The sequence below is a fragment of the Nelumbo nucifera genome, chromosome 5, assembly GCF_055504915.1.
Source record: "Nelumbo nucifera cultivar China Antique chromosome 5, China Antique-T2T, whole genome shotgun sequence".
NCBI classification, from domain to species: Eukaryota; Viridiplantae; Streptophyta; class Magnoliopsida; order Proteales; family Nelumbonaceae; genus Nelumbo; species Nelumbo nucifera.
The window spans coordinates 26,026,308-26,043,556 of NC_142653.1; the positions used below are offsets into that span (position 1 = coordinate 26,026,308).

The following is a 17,249-nucleotide window of genomic DNA, read 5'->3' on the forward strand; positions in this document are numbered from 1 at the left end:
GAGTGGCATCGCTCCCTCTACACTTAATTTAATTAGTGTTTGTTTGGGTAGGCTGAAGTACAACTTTTTGAGGTGGACTTTATATAGACAACCAATAAGCTCCCATTTAGGCTCCAACTAGAGTGCTATGAAGGGGATTTCTGTTTTGTTTAAATTTCATTAAAATCTATCTAGTAGATTTATTCCTGAGCAAGGATTAAAGTAATGGTATTGGGTATCGTATCGGTCAATTTGGATACAGATACAGATATGGATATGCTTTAGAAACACATGGTTAAGGACGAAAAAGATGAAAACACATGAATACGCTAGGGAAATATATACAAATTTCATAAATATATTAATAACACTAAATTTAAGATCAAAATGATCACAAAATAATATATAAATACATAAAAAATGAAAATATTAAGGATATGTATGAAGAAATATATTATGATTAATGAACCATGGTGCATAATTTTATTTATAGTGCATCGATCAAGAGTCCAAGACACTAAACATATGTTTATTTATAGTCATCACTGGTGATGTGTGGGGCAACCAAAGTCCTACGATGTTATTCTGGAGAAAAACGAACTCTCCTTCCCCTCTCTCATCTAAACCCTGGCCAGACCAAATCACCAGTGATGTGTGGGGCAACCGACGTCCGACGTTGTTATTCCGAAAAAAAAATGAACTCCCCTTCTTCTTCTTCTGAACTTGAGGTACCCTACCTCCACTCTGAAGCAACCGAAGCATTAAATCGGAAGGAACCTCCACTCTGAAACGACTAACACTCTAATTCAATCGAAGACATGTTCTCTTTGGTGAAGCCAATCCTACCTAGGCCGATTGTAGGGTTGTATAGTTTTGAAAGTCTCAGCTGCATGCTGTTTTTAGTTCCTTCGATCAGTAAATTCATGCTCACCTTTAGGCTTTAGATTGCTAAGTTAATCCAATCCAACGCAAAGGCACATGTACGACTCAAGATGACAAATAGACGGGGGGCATTTAATGGCATATCGTGGGAATTTACTGCTCAGTTGTTGCCTTGTTGGTAGACCTAGGGGTGTCAGTTGGACTGGATTTGGTCCAATCCGGTCCATCCAATCCAATGTGAATTCATTACAAATGGACTTGGTTCAATTCAGTCTAATGAATATTTTGGATTATTTTGGACTAATTTAATGACACTCCAATCTGTTCAAATTAATTTACATTGGTTTCAATTCAAATTTGGTCCATTGATACCTACATTCTTATCTTCTATTAATGGATCAGACATTAACTCAATCTAATATGTTATATTGGTCTGTCCAGTCCGTCTAAATAGATTTTGATTTGGATGGAGTCCAACCCAAAACCGGTTCATTAACACACCTAGATAGACCCACAGACGAGCACTTCTTGGTCTAACTATAGCCAGGAAGTAATAGTTTCATCAGGGAATCATGAAACCAGCCCTCGCAGTAGACTATCTGATTCTCTCTTCCTGTTGGCTGCTGGACGCGAAAGTTTATCAAATGAATGTTGCTGCCGCCGGCCACCTGTTCGATTTTCGCTGGAATAATTTCGTTGGGCATCGGTGATATAATCTGGATAGGGGATTTTTGTTCGTTTTAATCTTTAAAAAGGGTGGGTTTCTTAATTTTTTGTTTTTAATGCCTAGTCCAACCAATAAAACGGCCATTAGCAGATTAACTCGGTTAGTTTACACTTCATGTGGATTTTTCCAGTTAAAAACGTGGATAATCCGACTGTTCTAGTGTTTTTTTTTGGTAAGACGACTGTTTCTAGTTTACCATGTGGGCATGGCCTTCATTGCGCAACTCCATGTATAAATACTTGTTTAGAGGAGACCGGATACAATCTTTTGCAGCCGTCGTACATCGAAAACATTTCTGTATTAAAATCTTTTTATTAAAATGGGTGATATTGTCCATGCATAGCTGCTAGTAGATGTGAACACGGAGTGAGGAGGGTCCAGTGAACACGTCAAGATTTGCTAATTAAATATTACAAATATAGACTCCACTGGTCTCGCCACCTCATTTGCCACATGCCAAAATTTTTTGACAACATATATCTATATTTGTGTTAAATTGAAGAAGGAATGTTACTGGTTGGTGCTAGGATACTATTAATTTTAACTTGAAGCTTCATTTGGATCCAATGTAAAATATTATCAGTGTAAAAGTATGCTGATGACATTTTACATTGAACCTTATAATAGGTGACTGTTATATTTTGAAAACCGTGATAAAAAAGTGTAAAGTTTTATATCGATAAAATCAATGTAGTATTTATATCGATAATTGATGTAAAACTTTATGCTTGATGAGGTTTTACATCGATCCATGATATAAAACTCTACCTAAACGTTAATAAATTTAAATCGGAGTAGAGTTTTACATCAATCTTCATTTATACTCCTTTCAAACGTCAAAAAAATTGAATCAATATAAACTTTTACATCGTTCTTGATTTATACCGATTCCAAACACAACTTTTAAGTACTAGATGCAGAATATTTGATTTATGACTTTATTGCATTAATTATATGTTTGTCTTTTCAGAGTTTTATTTTATGGGTACCCATTGTTTGCCTCTTGAAATAGACTTCATCTCTATGGGTTGTAGATTGCCAAAAGCCAAAGAAGATGAGAAATTATTAGAATGATGGCAACGAAGAATCTGTAACAGTATTGGTATTGATGATGAGGTGGTGGTGGAATCGTCCAAGACCTTTGTATGGGAGAGAGAGAGGGCGTCCCAACCTTCACACTTCTGAATTGGGAAAACAAAATGAATAGGGGAGTGGTGGAGTTTGTACTAATGACAAGTAGAAAATGCCCTTTATCCCCTTTTTTATACCTTTTTAATGAGAAGAAATCAAAGTGTTTAGTAGAGAAGAAGTAGCTCCTCACGAGAGAGAGAGAGATTTGTGTAGTCCATTATCTTGCATGAAAAGGGCATGACATTAAGAGGGGTTTCTAGTTTTTGCGTGCCATCATAGGAATGATTGTTTTACCAAAAGAAAGAGAGTTTTGGTCAACTATGGTGCTCATTGCCTCACCGTCGCTCCACCCCTCCTCCTCCTCCTCCTCCTCCTTTTCTCTTCTCTGCACCTTCATAAACTCTCTATTCAATGTTCCCACATACTCCACCTCTCACTCCACCAAAATCACTCTTTTTATCACCACATCATTTGCTTTAAAAGTATTTAAATTCATACTACTTAATGCTAGCTACCCCAACTTTATTAGCTGGCCCCCAAATGCTAAATATCTCTCTCCCAATTCCCACCAAGCCAGGAGCCTACCTCCTGGTAATTAATATGAACTAAGGCACTACTTCTACTTGATATATATTCGATCCAGGAGTTTGGGTATTTATTATATGTTATCTTGTTATTATCTACTTGATATTATATATGCCAACTGCTCCTCTCTCCAATTGAAAGGAGCAGCAAGTAATGGACCCAATCAATTTCTTGGCCCTGATGATATATATGTTTCTTTTTATTTTTTTTTGTGCAAGAATTTAAGGTATCAGCAACCTAGCATAAATATATAGGCCAATCATATCACGGACTCATGGTTTATCTTTTTAGTTCCCTACCCAAACCTAGAACCGTCCGGGTTCAATTGATCCGACCCGAACCCATAAATTAAAACCCACCAATCCAACAAAAAAAGAAAAAAAAAAAAACAAGAGAAGTGGGAAACTGGGAATTAGGAAGACAAAGCACATGAAAGCAAGGGAGCATAAATGGGTCAAACTCACTACAAGCTTCGAACTTAAAAGCTATACAGGAAAGTCTTATTTGGGGGGATTATATTAACTCTTTTACTGTAGATAGATGACTGATGAGGACTGTAGACCACTAAATGGATCTACTAAAAGTGGATAATAGATGACTAATCATTTAGTGGGAGAAAGTTGTGAAATATGAAATGAACCCAATGAAATAAAATAAAATAAAAAAAAGAAATACATTTTATTTGTGGAGACTGGAGAGGAACGTGAAAATGCATAACAATAACAATTGATCAATTGTCCATGAAAGCATGCACTCCAATGACCAAAAAAGCATTTACAACGCAGGCGCATAGCGCACGCTAGACCACCATGGGGCCCACGACACACAATAAGCTGCCCCATTCTTAGCCCGCAATCTAATCAACATGTCTTGATGTCTCATGTTTTACCTACATATTAGTGCTCCTTGGATAACTATTCCACTCTATTATTATTATTATTATTATTAACGAAATTTCTTTGAACCAATCAACCAAAGCTAATTTTCTAGCATGACAATACTTGTCGGCTTAGTGTTATTGTCTGGTTTTTTAAAATCTTGCTTAGAGGTTGAACCAGTATTTTTACTTCATTAGGTCAACCTGTAACGGTATTACTATAAAAAAAATAAAATTAAAATTATACAGAGAAATAGCTAACCCATTTGAACAGGCCAGATGGATCAATGGTTAAACCATTTGATCATTGACGAGTCAACAGTTTTTTTGTAATATAATGTGTTGAAGGATGACCTGAACCAGGACTATGACCATATCACCAGTCCTGCGTCAATGACGGATTGAAAATACAGCCATTATCAATTGCTCTCTGCATTGTTGTGCCTTTTTTTCTCAGTTTTGCACCTATGTACATAGGAGTTTGGATTTCCTGCCCACGATAAGTTTACCGACATAACATCGTAGCTACACATAAGGAACATCTTATCCTCTTACGAAGGTAGTATTTTATAGGTAGACATGGATAAAATTATTGTGGGCAGGAGATCCGGAGTATGCACATAGAAGTTGCAGCTTAATTAACGGCAAAAGGTGCTACTTAATATAGCATAGGATTTTATTTTTGGTGTATATAATATAATGCAATGACCTGCAGCAGCCGAATTTATTCCTTTTGTTCTGGACCAGTTTGTTTGAAGAAGAATCCAGATTGGCAATAGTGTAAGTTAGCTGGGGACTGGTCAGGGTTCTCTAATTAATCCTCACACTAGAAAATACATGAGTCATGATCATTTTGGTTGGACCACAGATGAGAGTAATTACTCTTGTCCAAGCAAGCTCATAAAAAGAATAGTTGGGGACATTTTGGCTGGACCAAAGAAATTTATGTTCTAAGTATTTACAGGATCTACACTCCCAAACTAGTTAAAAACTGTACCTCTACTGTACTACTGTAAAGAAAGTTAATATGGATGGTACACACCAGCATCTAACTGCACAAAGTTTTGATTGATTGATTAAAGATCTATCTTTCGGATTGGAAGTTGTTATGATAATTCTTGTATGGATGTTATTTGACTATAATTTGGAAAATGGATCAAATTACACAAAGCTTTATAGTCTCTCTCTCTCTCTCAATATGTACATCTAATAAAAGTTGATCAGTGAACACTTCTTGATGTATATGGAGGTTCACTTTATGATATAGATATTAGGTGTTTGTAGTATCAAATGCTAGCTAGGTCAAGTGTGACCCTGCAGCTGGAGGTTATCATAGAATCATGTGTTCCTATTTCAAAAAAGAAAAAACAAAAAGGAAATGTTGTGCCCTGATGAACTAACCAAGGATCCCTTCACTCCCCCCCTCATGTGGTTGCAACAACAACTATGAAATGGACCATGGTAGATAGCAAAAAAAAAAAAAAAGAAAAGCCAACGCTTCTTATTCTAACATATCATCTTGTGAAAAAATAGTGCAAGCTTTAATATTGTAATTATTATAATTGCCATTGTAATGATTCTTATCATTCCAACTCTTCAATATTTTGTATCACAATATACATTTTAAAATTTTAATTAAAATATAGTAATTAAATATGATAAAAATAATATTAAAGTATCTATAACCACTATAAATAAAGGTATGATGTAAGATGAGCCTTATAATGATGTCACTATTTGTTTAAAGAAACATGTATAAGAACAAAATTAGAAAAAAATAGCAAAAAATAGATAAAACTATACTAAATAACATAAACAAGAAGAGATATTACTAGTGCATTATAAATTGCAACCGAAATAGGATTACATAAGTTTAGAAGAGAACAATATATAATTAATTAGAGAGAACAGCATTCCTCTAGTACATTCTAAGTCATATTCTAATAAATGCATTGAATGAATAAACAAAGCTGATTAAGGCTCCATTTGATTCGTAGGAATAGGGGTCGGGAATTGGAATGAGATATTTCGATTCCAACCGTTTGATTGGGCGGAATCAGAATCCTATTCCCATTCCTGTTGAAATGATATTTTCTCATTTGAGGAAATGGCCATTTCCTGGAATAAAATCTCATTCTTACTGATTCTAATTCTCATTTTTATTCCCATCCGAACTAAACAAACTATAACAGTAGACTATTCCGATTCCGATTTTAAAGGATTCCAACTGCAAACCAAACAGACCCTAAGTGATTATATACATTATATGGGACCCATGCATGATTAGATAAAAGCAGCATAAATTAATACAGACATTATTTATTAATTGAACGATAATTAAAATTTAAAGTATAACCACTGAATTGGTCGTTAATGAGATAAGACAATGAACAATGCAGCTTTATGATGAGTATTTTTGTTGAATAAAGATTCAACAATAATTACTTTTATTAATACAACTTAATTCTGTATTACGACAAGTTTGGTAGCATAGTTGGCTTACCGTATAACCTTTCTATGGTACTCTTTTGCCAAAATTGTACTGCATACAGGATTTGTTTTACGCAGTACGCACATTGCCAAACGAGTCAATATTTGCTTGCTTGAGTCCGAGTCAGTGATATCTAAACAGTACAACCCGCTTTCAGTTATTTATTTTTTTTTCAACGTACATGGTGCAGTGTCTAGGACAAATAATTAATGAATCCCAGGTTGCTGAACGCGCTCAGTCCAAAATAAGCGTCGTACCAGCAAAAATCCTCTGATGACAATATATATCTAGGTATGGAGCTTTCCTCATTTCTTTTCCAAACTTCTAGTATTAAAAGATGGAGATGACATATTGCGGAGAGAGAGAGAGAGAGAGATTATTCTCTCTTTTTCTTCACACAACCATAACCATACATAGGGTTCATCATATTTTTACAAACTATAAGTTCCAAAGTTACACCAACTCAAAAAGTTGAAAAATAAGCAAGTGATAAGAACTCTCTCTCTCTCTCTCTCCTCATCCATTCATTTATCAAATATGCAAATACCAATGTCACAGTCCGAGCTCGAATTAAAGAACCCATTCATCAACTTGTTTCCTTCCTCCCTACTACTCTGTAATAAAAGCAAAGCCGTATCCGAACTAGGATGAGCTCCAAAGTTTGAGATCCCTTCACTATCATATCTATTTTCCTGACTCAATTGAGAAGCAACAAACTTGTCAAGGGCCCTCCAGTCGGTCACTTTCTCGGTGTAATTTTTACACCCTCTTATTGTCTCTTCCTCCTCATTATTCACTGATGGCACCATTGATGGTACGATCGGCCTCTTTATTAGTGGTAGTGATGGGCTCTCTAGCTGAGGAAGCTGTACAAAATGATCAGAGTGCAGGAAATTGAGATTCTCGGCTTCGATCTCCTGCTTACATACAAAATTCTGATTCTGCCTTGGGATATAATCGATTGGATCGATAATGGAGCTAACCCCACTTGGTTCATCATAGAAGTAACTCGAATCCCACCCTTCGTTGCTTCTAGTTTGACAGCTCGTTCGTTTCTTGAATGCTCGACAGACGACCCATCCCTCTTCCTGCAAAAGAAACGAACAATTCTTTCTCTGTTATTTTTAGTTCTTCTTTCTGTAGTAGAAAGATGCTTGAGAAGCACATAAAAGTTTCCAAGGAAAGGCTGAAAAGGATTTCCTAAACTTTCCCCTTTGAAAATTTTCTGTTTGATAAAGAGAAGTAGTAGAAGAAGCAAAAGTTTACTTTTGACAAACTGAATTAGGATAAAGCTCACATAGCAGCAAAGGAATTGGAAGAAAGCCCTTCATTCATGTATAGTCAAGGACTCAAAGTAATAAGAGAGATATTTTTGACCAAGTGATAGTGAAAGTGAAATTTCCTCAGAATCTAATGACAATCGATTTTGGAAGAATAATAAAGCTCTCAGTATATTCAACTTTAGAAAACTAAAACTAATAACCGAAACAAAGAAAGAAATCAGTTCTTCCAAGCAAAGCTTTAGGGCAGTTTCTGAAGTTGTCAACCTCTTCTTTCCAATCCCCCCTCAATGCATAGATCGAGACATGGATAAAATCTTTCAAAGTTGAAATTTTGAGACAATTGTTCAAAACTACCAAAACAATAAATCTCTGGAAACCAAAAATTAAACTTTTTAATTTTTCCAGCAGCAGGAAAGATGATAATATGAATTCTTAGCGTATCAGTGGAAGCACTGCTAGCAGCAGCAGAAAGGTGATAATATGAATTCTGACAAATCTACACACATACAGAGAGAGAGAGGACTTGACGGTTTCTTGCCTGAGGAGGTCCGTTCTCATCGGACTCGAGCCTGTATTCATGCATGATCCAGTCAGTTTTCTGTCCATTGGGTGCCCTACCCTTGTAAAAGACTAGGGTTTTCCTCATGCCGATAAGTCGCATCTTGTCGTAGATTGCCTTGTCTCTCCCGGTAGCCTTCCAGAACCCGGCCATGGTGGCCCTGTTAGTCCTGGTCCCCGTTGGGTATTTCTTATCCTTATGGCTGAAGAAATACCACTCGTTCTGCTCCTCGTAGCCGATCCGACACCGCTCTGTCAGTTATTAGTTACATTGTGTTAATCAAGAATCGGAAGACTACAGATGAATTTAAAAATAGCTTTCTACAATAATTCAGTCACAAAAAGCATAGGTTCTCCTATATCGAGATTTTGTTCTCCTTCTAGATCAGTTAGCTGGCACTGATTCAGATTCCTGTTAACATGCGCATGAAAACAGAAGACGCAAAGTGCTTCCATTTAAGGCCACCAGAAGGTGGTAACCTTTTTGGGTTCTTGAATACAGAATTTATTTTTGACCCAGCACCCAAACGGATTAAATGGGGTCAATGGATTGATTGTGGATCTCACAGTGAGAGTCCATGAACATGAGCTGTACACATCACGCGTTATATTTCGATCCATTCTTCTATAAATGTTCTAACATGAATTTGTTTGCTGGACCAGAGTCATGCGATCTGGGCAAACTGTAACTTCAACACAAAGATAACTTCAGAGAAACAGGTTCAAATCTTCCAGTTAGGATCCAATCGGTGCAAGTTAGCTGCTTTTTGTGCAAGATCCTGCTGTCATTCTTGTTATGGGATGGAATCTCACTTTAGCTACATCATGGTTCGATGAAATGGAAACCCTAATGACAAAAGAATAGATTTTGAGGTGTTTAAGATGCCGTACCTTGCAGGTCCCATGGTTCGATTCTGTATAGGTCGATGTCCCTGATAACATCAAGATCGATCTTCTGTGAGGTGACCTTCTTCTTCAGATAATATCCTACCAGTTCCTCGTCCGTGGGATGAAACCTGAAACCTGGTGGAACACACGACTCCATCGATTCCATCACCACTACTACCAAAACCACTGCATCAAATTCATCACCACCAGGCACCACGCTTTAAATCCATCATCTTTAAATCATAACAAAGGCAAAGCAGGGAGAAAACCCAGAACCCACAACCAGAAGAGAAAGCTAAGGAGAGAAAAAAAAAGGAAAAGGAAGTAAATTTGAACATGAAGTCACGAACCTTCACATCAGTAGAGGACATATGTTAAAGATAACCATCAATTCATTTGGTGTAGACCGAGACTTACCATTTGTCTCTAAGAGGAAATGAGGGCGATTTTTAACAAAGGCCCATTTTTCTTATGATGATTTCTTGTTAGAAAAGAGGAAGAGAAAAATGAGAAGAAAACCTAAATCATGAATGTTTGGTTTGTTAAAATCCAAGAAGAAGTTAGAGCTCAGGCTGTATTTCAGGTCTGAAGAAACAGACAAGCAGCGGTCCTTACTAATGATGCTGTCTACTGAAGGTGAATGGTGGGAATGATTCAGCAAGAACTGGGTTTGGTTTAGTATATTAGGATAGAGCACACCCAAAAATTAAAAATTCAATACATTTGTTCTTTCCAATTTTCGTTGTCTGCTGGACAGAATAAACCATTTTATAGGAAGGTATTACTGTGTTAAGTACAATGTATAATTGACACCACTAATGATATCGATATATTTCCCAGTTCTCACTGCACTACACTGCACCCATACAAGTTAGTAAAAACCCAACTATTGTTTTTCCAAAAAAAAAAAGAAAAAAAAAATGAAAACAGAACAAACAAAGAATGAATTCAATATTAAAAATTAGAAAGGTTTCAATCAGGAATATTTTAATCTTCTTTTTTCAAATATACAAGTTCATCAATGAAATTTTCTTGGGCACCGAGCAGTTCATCCTAGCAATAGCGAAAGCATTATTAGAAAGGCCCAAATTACATGACTAAAAAGCTTTATTGGCAGAAGAGTTGAAAGATGAGGCCAGAGAAGAGAAACAACCCCAACAGGAGAACTCAAAAAGTTGAGAGAGTAGAAAAGCCGACTAGCCATGAAGAATGTGGTTGACGTTAGCAAGATTTAGCACGCGTTGGTTCAAGGGGAGAAAGGGGGAGGGGGCAAAAAGAAAGTAGCCATTTATTTATTTTTTGATCAAGCCTGCCACAGGAGAGGAAGGAGAAAAAAAAAGAGAAGAGAGAGCACTCCAAGGGTCTCTGCACGGTCCGATGTCTGATTGCAGGAAATGGAGTCTGACCCTTTTGTCTCTTTGTCTAGGATTTCCTTGGCACATCTGACCTCTGAGCTTGGTTGACTGTAGAAATGCTGACCTAAGGAAAAGAAATTTTATGGAAAGGTCTTTGCTGTTACCTATGCTTTAATCATTAAATAGTCTCCAAATTGAGTCTAGATTGTATGAACTTATTCTGTAAAATTTTCACAGGCAGAGAAGGAGAGAGGTTGTCTGTGTTCATCCAAATTGTCAACTTCTGGCCACTTCCAAGTTTTATTGTTAATGGATTTGGTGCACCTATAGCTATAGATCGTCCACTCAATAACTGGGAAAAATCAACATTGTTAATACATTGATGAAAAAAGATAAGCTCTCTCCATCTATCTTCTGGAGCTATAGTTGTTTTTCAATGGAGTCATGTTTACTCATTACCCAAAATCAGAGGAACTGCCTACTTGGACTGCCAAATGAGAGAATATCAACTATTTCCTGATAATGTGTTGGTACTCGTGTGTGCGTGAGAGAGAGAGAGAGAGGGAGAGAGATGAAGCCCTCGTAAAGCTGCAGTAGTGTTTGTTGAAAAAAGTAGATGAAGAAGAAAAGCCAGAGAAAACATAAAAGAAAAAAAATACCTGCAAAACTTTTTAAATTCAGAACAGATGAATCGATCGATCGAGAAGAAAAACAATGAAAAAATGGAAGGAGATCAACGGAAACCCGAGTTGAAATGGAAATCAACAGCAAGAAATGAGAGAAAGGGTCTATCTATATCTATAGAGCAGAAACTACTATAGAGTATAGTATTGTGCATGAAAATTGTTGCACGGAAAAAGCTTACCTGAGAGTGAGAGCGAGAGGAACTGTTGCCTAATTGGTCTGTCTGGTGCGGAACAAGTAGAAAGAAGAACAAGACAAAGGAAGCAAAAGTAGAGAAGGGAATGGTGGGAGAAACGAGAAATTCCGTTAGAGGGAGAGAGCGAGACAGAGAGGTGCCAAGACTATAAAAAGAAGGTGAGGACCGCTCGATTGCGCGTGGGTTGATGGTATGAAGGACTGTCCCAGTGGATGACGTCACCTCTTTAGCTTCCTCCATAGCTCTCTCTCTCTCTCTTCAATTTCTCTTCCTCTTATTTCTCACATCCTTACAACATAAAATATCTCCTATACCTGCCTTCCTGCACATCACATGATAAATCACCCAAAAGATCAGATCATCTAATGTGCGTCGTGATTCGTGATCTACACTATTACCCTAGTATTCAACCACACGAAATATGATCTCCTTCTCTTTGCTACCATTGGACGCACTTGATGATATCTCAGACGGTTGAGATTAATTAGGTAATCATGTGACTTTCTTGGTGGGTCCTTTCGATTGTACGTGTATAATAACTGTAACTCTACGGTAATATAGTATTTTTTTTCTGGGAATAACAACCGGATACGCTTTACTACACAACAATGTGTATTTTAACGGCTAAGGCCTAAGGACCTAGCCGGGCGGGGTGGGCCGGATCCACTTGTAGCCCGAGGAGTTTAAGCTTCTTTGAAATATAGGCGACGTAGCTCCGTTACCCACCGTAGATTGAATGGAGATCTAAGTCATATCGTTGCATTGTATTTGTATAGAAAGCCCTCGATTTTCGTATCGTCATTCGTCAAATTCTCGCTTGTTTGAAAATGCTACTTTTCTCGGTAGGGACTAGGGATGTCTTTGGTACGAGTTCCGACTTCACTTTCCGTCGTCCGACACTCTGATAGATCGGGCTGCCACGTTGGTGGACACCTCTTTGTCTTTGATGAATACACGTGTCACCGCCAAACGATCGCCCGCCCATGCCGAGTCCCCCCGGCCCCCGCCTTTTCTGTATTTGCTGTCGGCTCAAAATGGCTGGTCGTCCGGCTTCGCTTTTGCGGTTCGGGAGGCGAATTTACAGAAAAGCTCAGGACGTGAAAACAAATTGACGGAAACCCATGAACTAGTCGACAAGAAGGTAGAAACACCCACCCACAATGAAATGTGTAATGACGATATTAACCCCATGAACATTGAGAAAGGGAGAGAGCTCTGTGGTCAATTTTAAGGGGTTTATACGTAATTAAAAACGGGATTTGTAGGGGGTCCAAAATGATTTGTCGACAAGTATTTCAGGGAAGGAACTGTAGAAAGAAAGCGAGGAATGCATAGAGGTAGTGCCACGTGTAGATAAGTGGTTGGTGGAGACGCATAGTACTTTACGTACAAGATAAACAAAGGAAATACGTCATTATAAGCCCCAAAGAGCAGAGCAGTAAGTAATCCAAATATGAAATATCCAATATATAATATCCATGCCACCCTTCCATTTTCGCAAAGAGACAAGAAGAACAAATAAATAAAAGATAGGTCATAGGTCCCCCACTTGATCGACGAAATGCCTCAGTAGCCCAAATTTCAAACTTTGTTTGGCACCAAATCCTTTTGTTATTTCACAAGTAAAATTAAAATTGGTCCCGGACTCTCGATAACTGAAGAAGCAGGGGTCCAGGGCCGGCCAGTAGAAATGTTGGTGGCCCAGATTAATTACTCGTTACAAGCAACGACAAAAAGCTAGACGAGAACGAGTTCAAGCAACTGAAGTCCCAAGTCGCCTAACAAGGAGCAATGCAAATGCATAATCGGCGATGGGTCGTTACAAGCGCACTCGATCGCTTTGTGGAATTCACAGATGTGACGGGCGCGTCAGTGCCACAAGTCCCGATTGGTTGGGGCGGAGACCCTCCATTCCAATAAGGAGGAAGGACTCCCTCTCGAAGCCTCGGATGTTGATCGGTTGGCTGGACAGGGAAGGCTGAAGGGTGGTCATTGACGTCGAAGAAATGAATCCAGAGCTTTACTCCTGGGATGCAGCAATTCAATTCAACCTTATTACATGATTACAGGCAAAGCAATTTGCGAAGCGTTGTTTGGCAAGGATGCAAGTGAAATTGGGCGGTGTTTCCATGCATCATTTGATTGTGATATTTTCCTTCTAGACGCACTGACACTTGTTAACCAAAGCAATCTCCTAAATCAACCAATGGAATATTGTTTCCTTTGCCTTTGGCCTTGCTTTTCGTTTTCAACCATCTTACACGTGTAACAAAACCACTAACTAACTCAGTTATTTTACTTTGTCCCGTCCCCCCGTGTATATTAATTATACTATGCTTTGCACTTTACTTACTACTCCGTGTATACTTATTAATTTACTTTGTCCAGGTGCTCTGCTCAGTATTACTATTACTATTTCACACTTCTCTTACTGATCAGCACTTGGTCTGCTCTTTTGTTAACTTATTCCCTATTTCTTATTCTTAGATCTAGTCGTTTTGTTCCGCCTTTCTAACTGATTGTATTATCATAGGCTGTAATCTAAGCATTAGTCGTGAATGAATTGTCTTTTAAGTAAGTCTTCAAAGAAAAGGGAAAAAAAAAAGGAGAAATAGCAGCAGATAGTGGGTCATTAATGGGTGGAAGCTTTTGGTGCATATCATTCTTTGTATATTTCATTGATGGAAAGGGGAGCGGCTAGTTATGTGCATTCAAACAAAAGCATTCAGGCGTTTCATTCCAAAGAAATAGAACAGTGGCAGCAGCAGAAGAGAGCCTCTGGTCCTCTGCAGTAGCCTGCACAACAGAATTCCTTGGATAAGATTTAACCTAATCATCGATAGCTTCATATGAGCTTATAACTTGCTAAAACTGCCAAATGAAGATAAAATCATGGGATTTTTGATAAAATGGCCGAGGCAGAGGCACAAGGCCACAAGCCAATGGTTAATTATATGAATGATTTAACGAGGGTCCCACTGTGTTAACCATTGGGCTATCATGCCAATCCTGAGAGGTGGCCCAATGATTGAATGGTCCAGATTCATGAGAAAGTGGGCCGTACCCTCAATGGAAGTGCAATCCGATGGTGGGTTCCAACCAAAGCCCACCATCGATCATGTTCAATCATCTTGTACACGTGTTCATGAGTAAAGAGTAAAGATCGTTTATTCCATCTCATATCTCAGCTGGGTCAGGGCACCATGGTCGAACTGCATCATGGCTCATGTTCATGGTAATGGAATTGGAAGGGAGTATCTAAGCAATTCTGTGGAAAGCAAAGGACCCCATCTCTCTGCTTCACGTTAAAATTAATGGGATGAAGATTGGACGTCATTGGAGTTGGAGGGCTCCAAGTCTAAGCCAAGGAGCCAGAGGTGAGTGATGTCGACGTGTCGTCCACGTCAGAAGGTGTGTGGGTCGGCAGTGACCTCCAATCATGCGGCGGACCACATCATTCGACTCAGGTAGGTCCCACCAAAAAGCGCCTCCTCACAAAGTAGGGGCGGTGAGGCTGAGCGGAGCCCCTTAACAACAATTTTTATATCCCTCGTCCCTACGGCCCTCCCCACTCCCCACCTCTCCTCAGTCCTCCCAAGTCCCAATGAAAAATAAGACTAGAATGTGAAGAAAAGCTTAGCGTAAGCAGCAAAAGGGAGATCCTTGGGGGACCTATCGGGATCTCAGCTCTTTTGACATCGACTCTCTGCCAAATATCTCTCTCCTAATCCAATAACAACACCTCTTACCACTTCATAATTTTATGTTAGTTAGGGTTTTCTTCTATTTTATATATGGTTGATGGTGGTTGGTGGGTGGGGGGGAGAAATGACTATAACAGTTGAGGGAATCGATTGGTTTAACTCATACTCTTCCATTTTACTCCTCTCACTACTTCATTTCCTGCTACCACCTTTGTACCAAAGGTGTGAACCCCAAGCTTCCTTTCTAGAGATATGAACTATCATTGCAGACTCAGCCATTAACTAGTCTAAACATTTGTGGAGGGAGAGAAAAGAAAAAGAGGAATTGAATTTAATTAATGGAACACCATTCTATGAAGAATTTGGAATACCCCATATTCTAGAAAGTTCCCCCTTGATGCATGTATCCCAGTAATTGGTGGTCTTTCCATGAGATGATGATTATTCATCATGTTCATTAACAGTGACCATTCAGTAGCTAATTGATGAACAACCCCAGTTAGAAAGCTAATTGATTGATTGGTTAATGGTTACTGTACTCTTCTTCCTCAAATGGCAAATGGGTCGGATATTGTAGTAATTAGGGTTTTGATATTTAGTATCATTACAAGAGCAAACCCCCCCCCCCCCCCCCAAAAAAAAAAAAATAAATAAATAAAAGGAAAATTGAACAGCATTAATATAATGTAGGAGGAGGACTGGGCTGGGGATGGAGAAGGGAGAATAAAAGCAAAGCAATGAGAGGTACAGTTTGGGATTAGTTTGATTATGTGTAAGTGACACACAGAGAGACACAGTTGGGTATAGGACTCTTCTGGGCAATGGGAAATGAGTAGAGAGGAGATTGATTGAGAAAGGAAAGAATGGAACAGATGGCATAATGGTAATGGATGCAGCAGGTGAGGCAAAGGGTCGTCCTGTCACATGGATGATGGCCGTGGGAATGCGTTGGCTCTCTGCCTCGTGTTAATGAGAGCTTTTCAATTGTTGCAGTGGAGGGGTCCAATTGACATAGATGGATATGATGCTTTTGGAATTGACTAGCTTGCTCTAAGTGTTTGTTGCTTATTGTGTTACACAGACATGCCTCTCTTATTCCTCACCTTCATGCCTGCTTGGAGTGTGCAACTCTTGTGATTTGATGTTGTATATATGAATTGTATTGCCTCTTTCAAAAGTAAGTTTGTTCATCAATTGTCATTCTTTACTTTTTTGCTTTCAATAATTTTATTATTTCTAGGGTAGCTAAATTTTGTGCGTGCATATTCTAGATGTGAACACATCTACACCGCCCTGTCATTCCTGTGCAGCAAGTAGCAACTAGTGTAGGTTCTGTCAAGGTTTGGGGACAAACACAAACCCACATGCAATATGTATGCAATCCCCCCGAGACCCGGCCGGATTTTTCAGCCATACCAAATCCACCTTTGGTCTGGGTCGATCGGTTTAGAGCATTAGCCCTGACGCTAGATCTAGATAGCACAATCATGGGCTAAGCCGGGCTTAGTGCCTATTGTTTGACCTAGACGGCTGGACCCCAGGGCTGAAATACAAGTCCAGGCTTGGGTTTGGTTTCGGGCTTTCGGGACAACAATTATTTGCAAAAAGTTGAAAAAGACATTTTGGAAAATTACTTATTGTACTTAAATATTAAAATATTGGGGCAACCAACATCTATAAATATCTTAGACATCATATGATACATTCTGATAATAACATATGATACTACTAAAATATGGGCATAATATCATATCATTAAAAATATTTCGATAACCTTGATATTAACCTAGCAAGGAACTGTGCGAACGGCGTGAGTACAGTTTTGTCATGTATGAGGATCAAATCCAATTTCAAAAAGTAATTAAATCGATGCTGAATGCTGGTTATCGTCAATAATAACTTTCACCAT

General features: G+C 38.5%; 1 protein-coding gene across 3 annotated transcripts; it reads right to left on the reverse strand.

The window, feature by feature from the left end:
- Positions 1–6,997: 6,997 nt before the first annotated feature.
- On the reverse strand, positions 6,998–11,740 carry LOC104607494 (NAC domain-containing protein 37-like). 3 transcript variants are annotated; one of them, XM_010273143.2, is made up of 4 exons: positions 11,622–11,740; positions 9,405–9,587; positions 8,494–8,765; positions 6,998–7,760 (listed from the first exon to the last, which is right to left on the reverse strand). In XM_010273143.2, exons 2-4 carry the CDS (start codon positions 9,565–9,567, stop codon positions 7,197–7,199), a joined length of 999 nt encoding a protein of 332 aa, XP_010271445.1. In that variant the 5' UTR covers positions 9,568–9,587; positions 11,622–11,740; the 3' UTR covers positions 6,998–7,196. The 3 variants fall into 3 exon arrangements, with proteins under 3 accessions (XP_010271445.1, XP_088744511.1, XP_010271446.1); XM_088888385.1 differs by lacking the exon at positions 11,622–11,740 and adding an exon at positions 11,416–11,553; XM_010273144.3 differs by lacking the exon at positions 11,622–11,740 and adding an exon at positions 9,752–11,368.
- Between the last annotated feature and the right edge of the window lie 5,509 nt (positions 11,741–17,249).

Coding starts and splice junctions, on each gene's coding strand:
- LOC104607494 (XM_010273143.2), bottom strand. CDS start 9,567: ATGGAATCGATGGAGTCGTGTGTTCCACCAGGTTTCAGGTTTCATCCC. Junction 8,766..9,404: donor CGAACCATGGGACCTGCAAG/GTACGGCATCTT, acceptor AATAACTGACAG/AGCGGTGTCGGATCGGCTAC. Junction 7,761..8,493: donor ATGAGAACGGACCTCCTCAG/GCAAGAAACCGT, acceptor TTTCTTTTGCAG/GAAGAGGGATGGGTCGTCTG.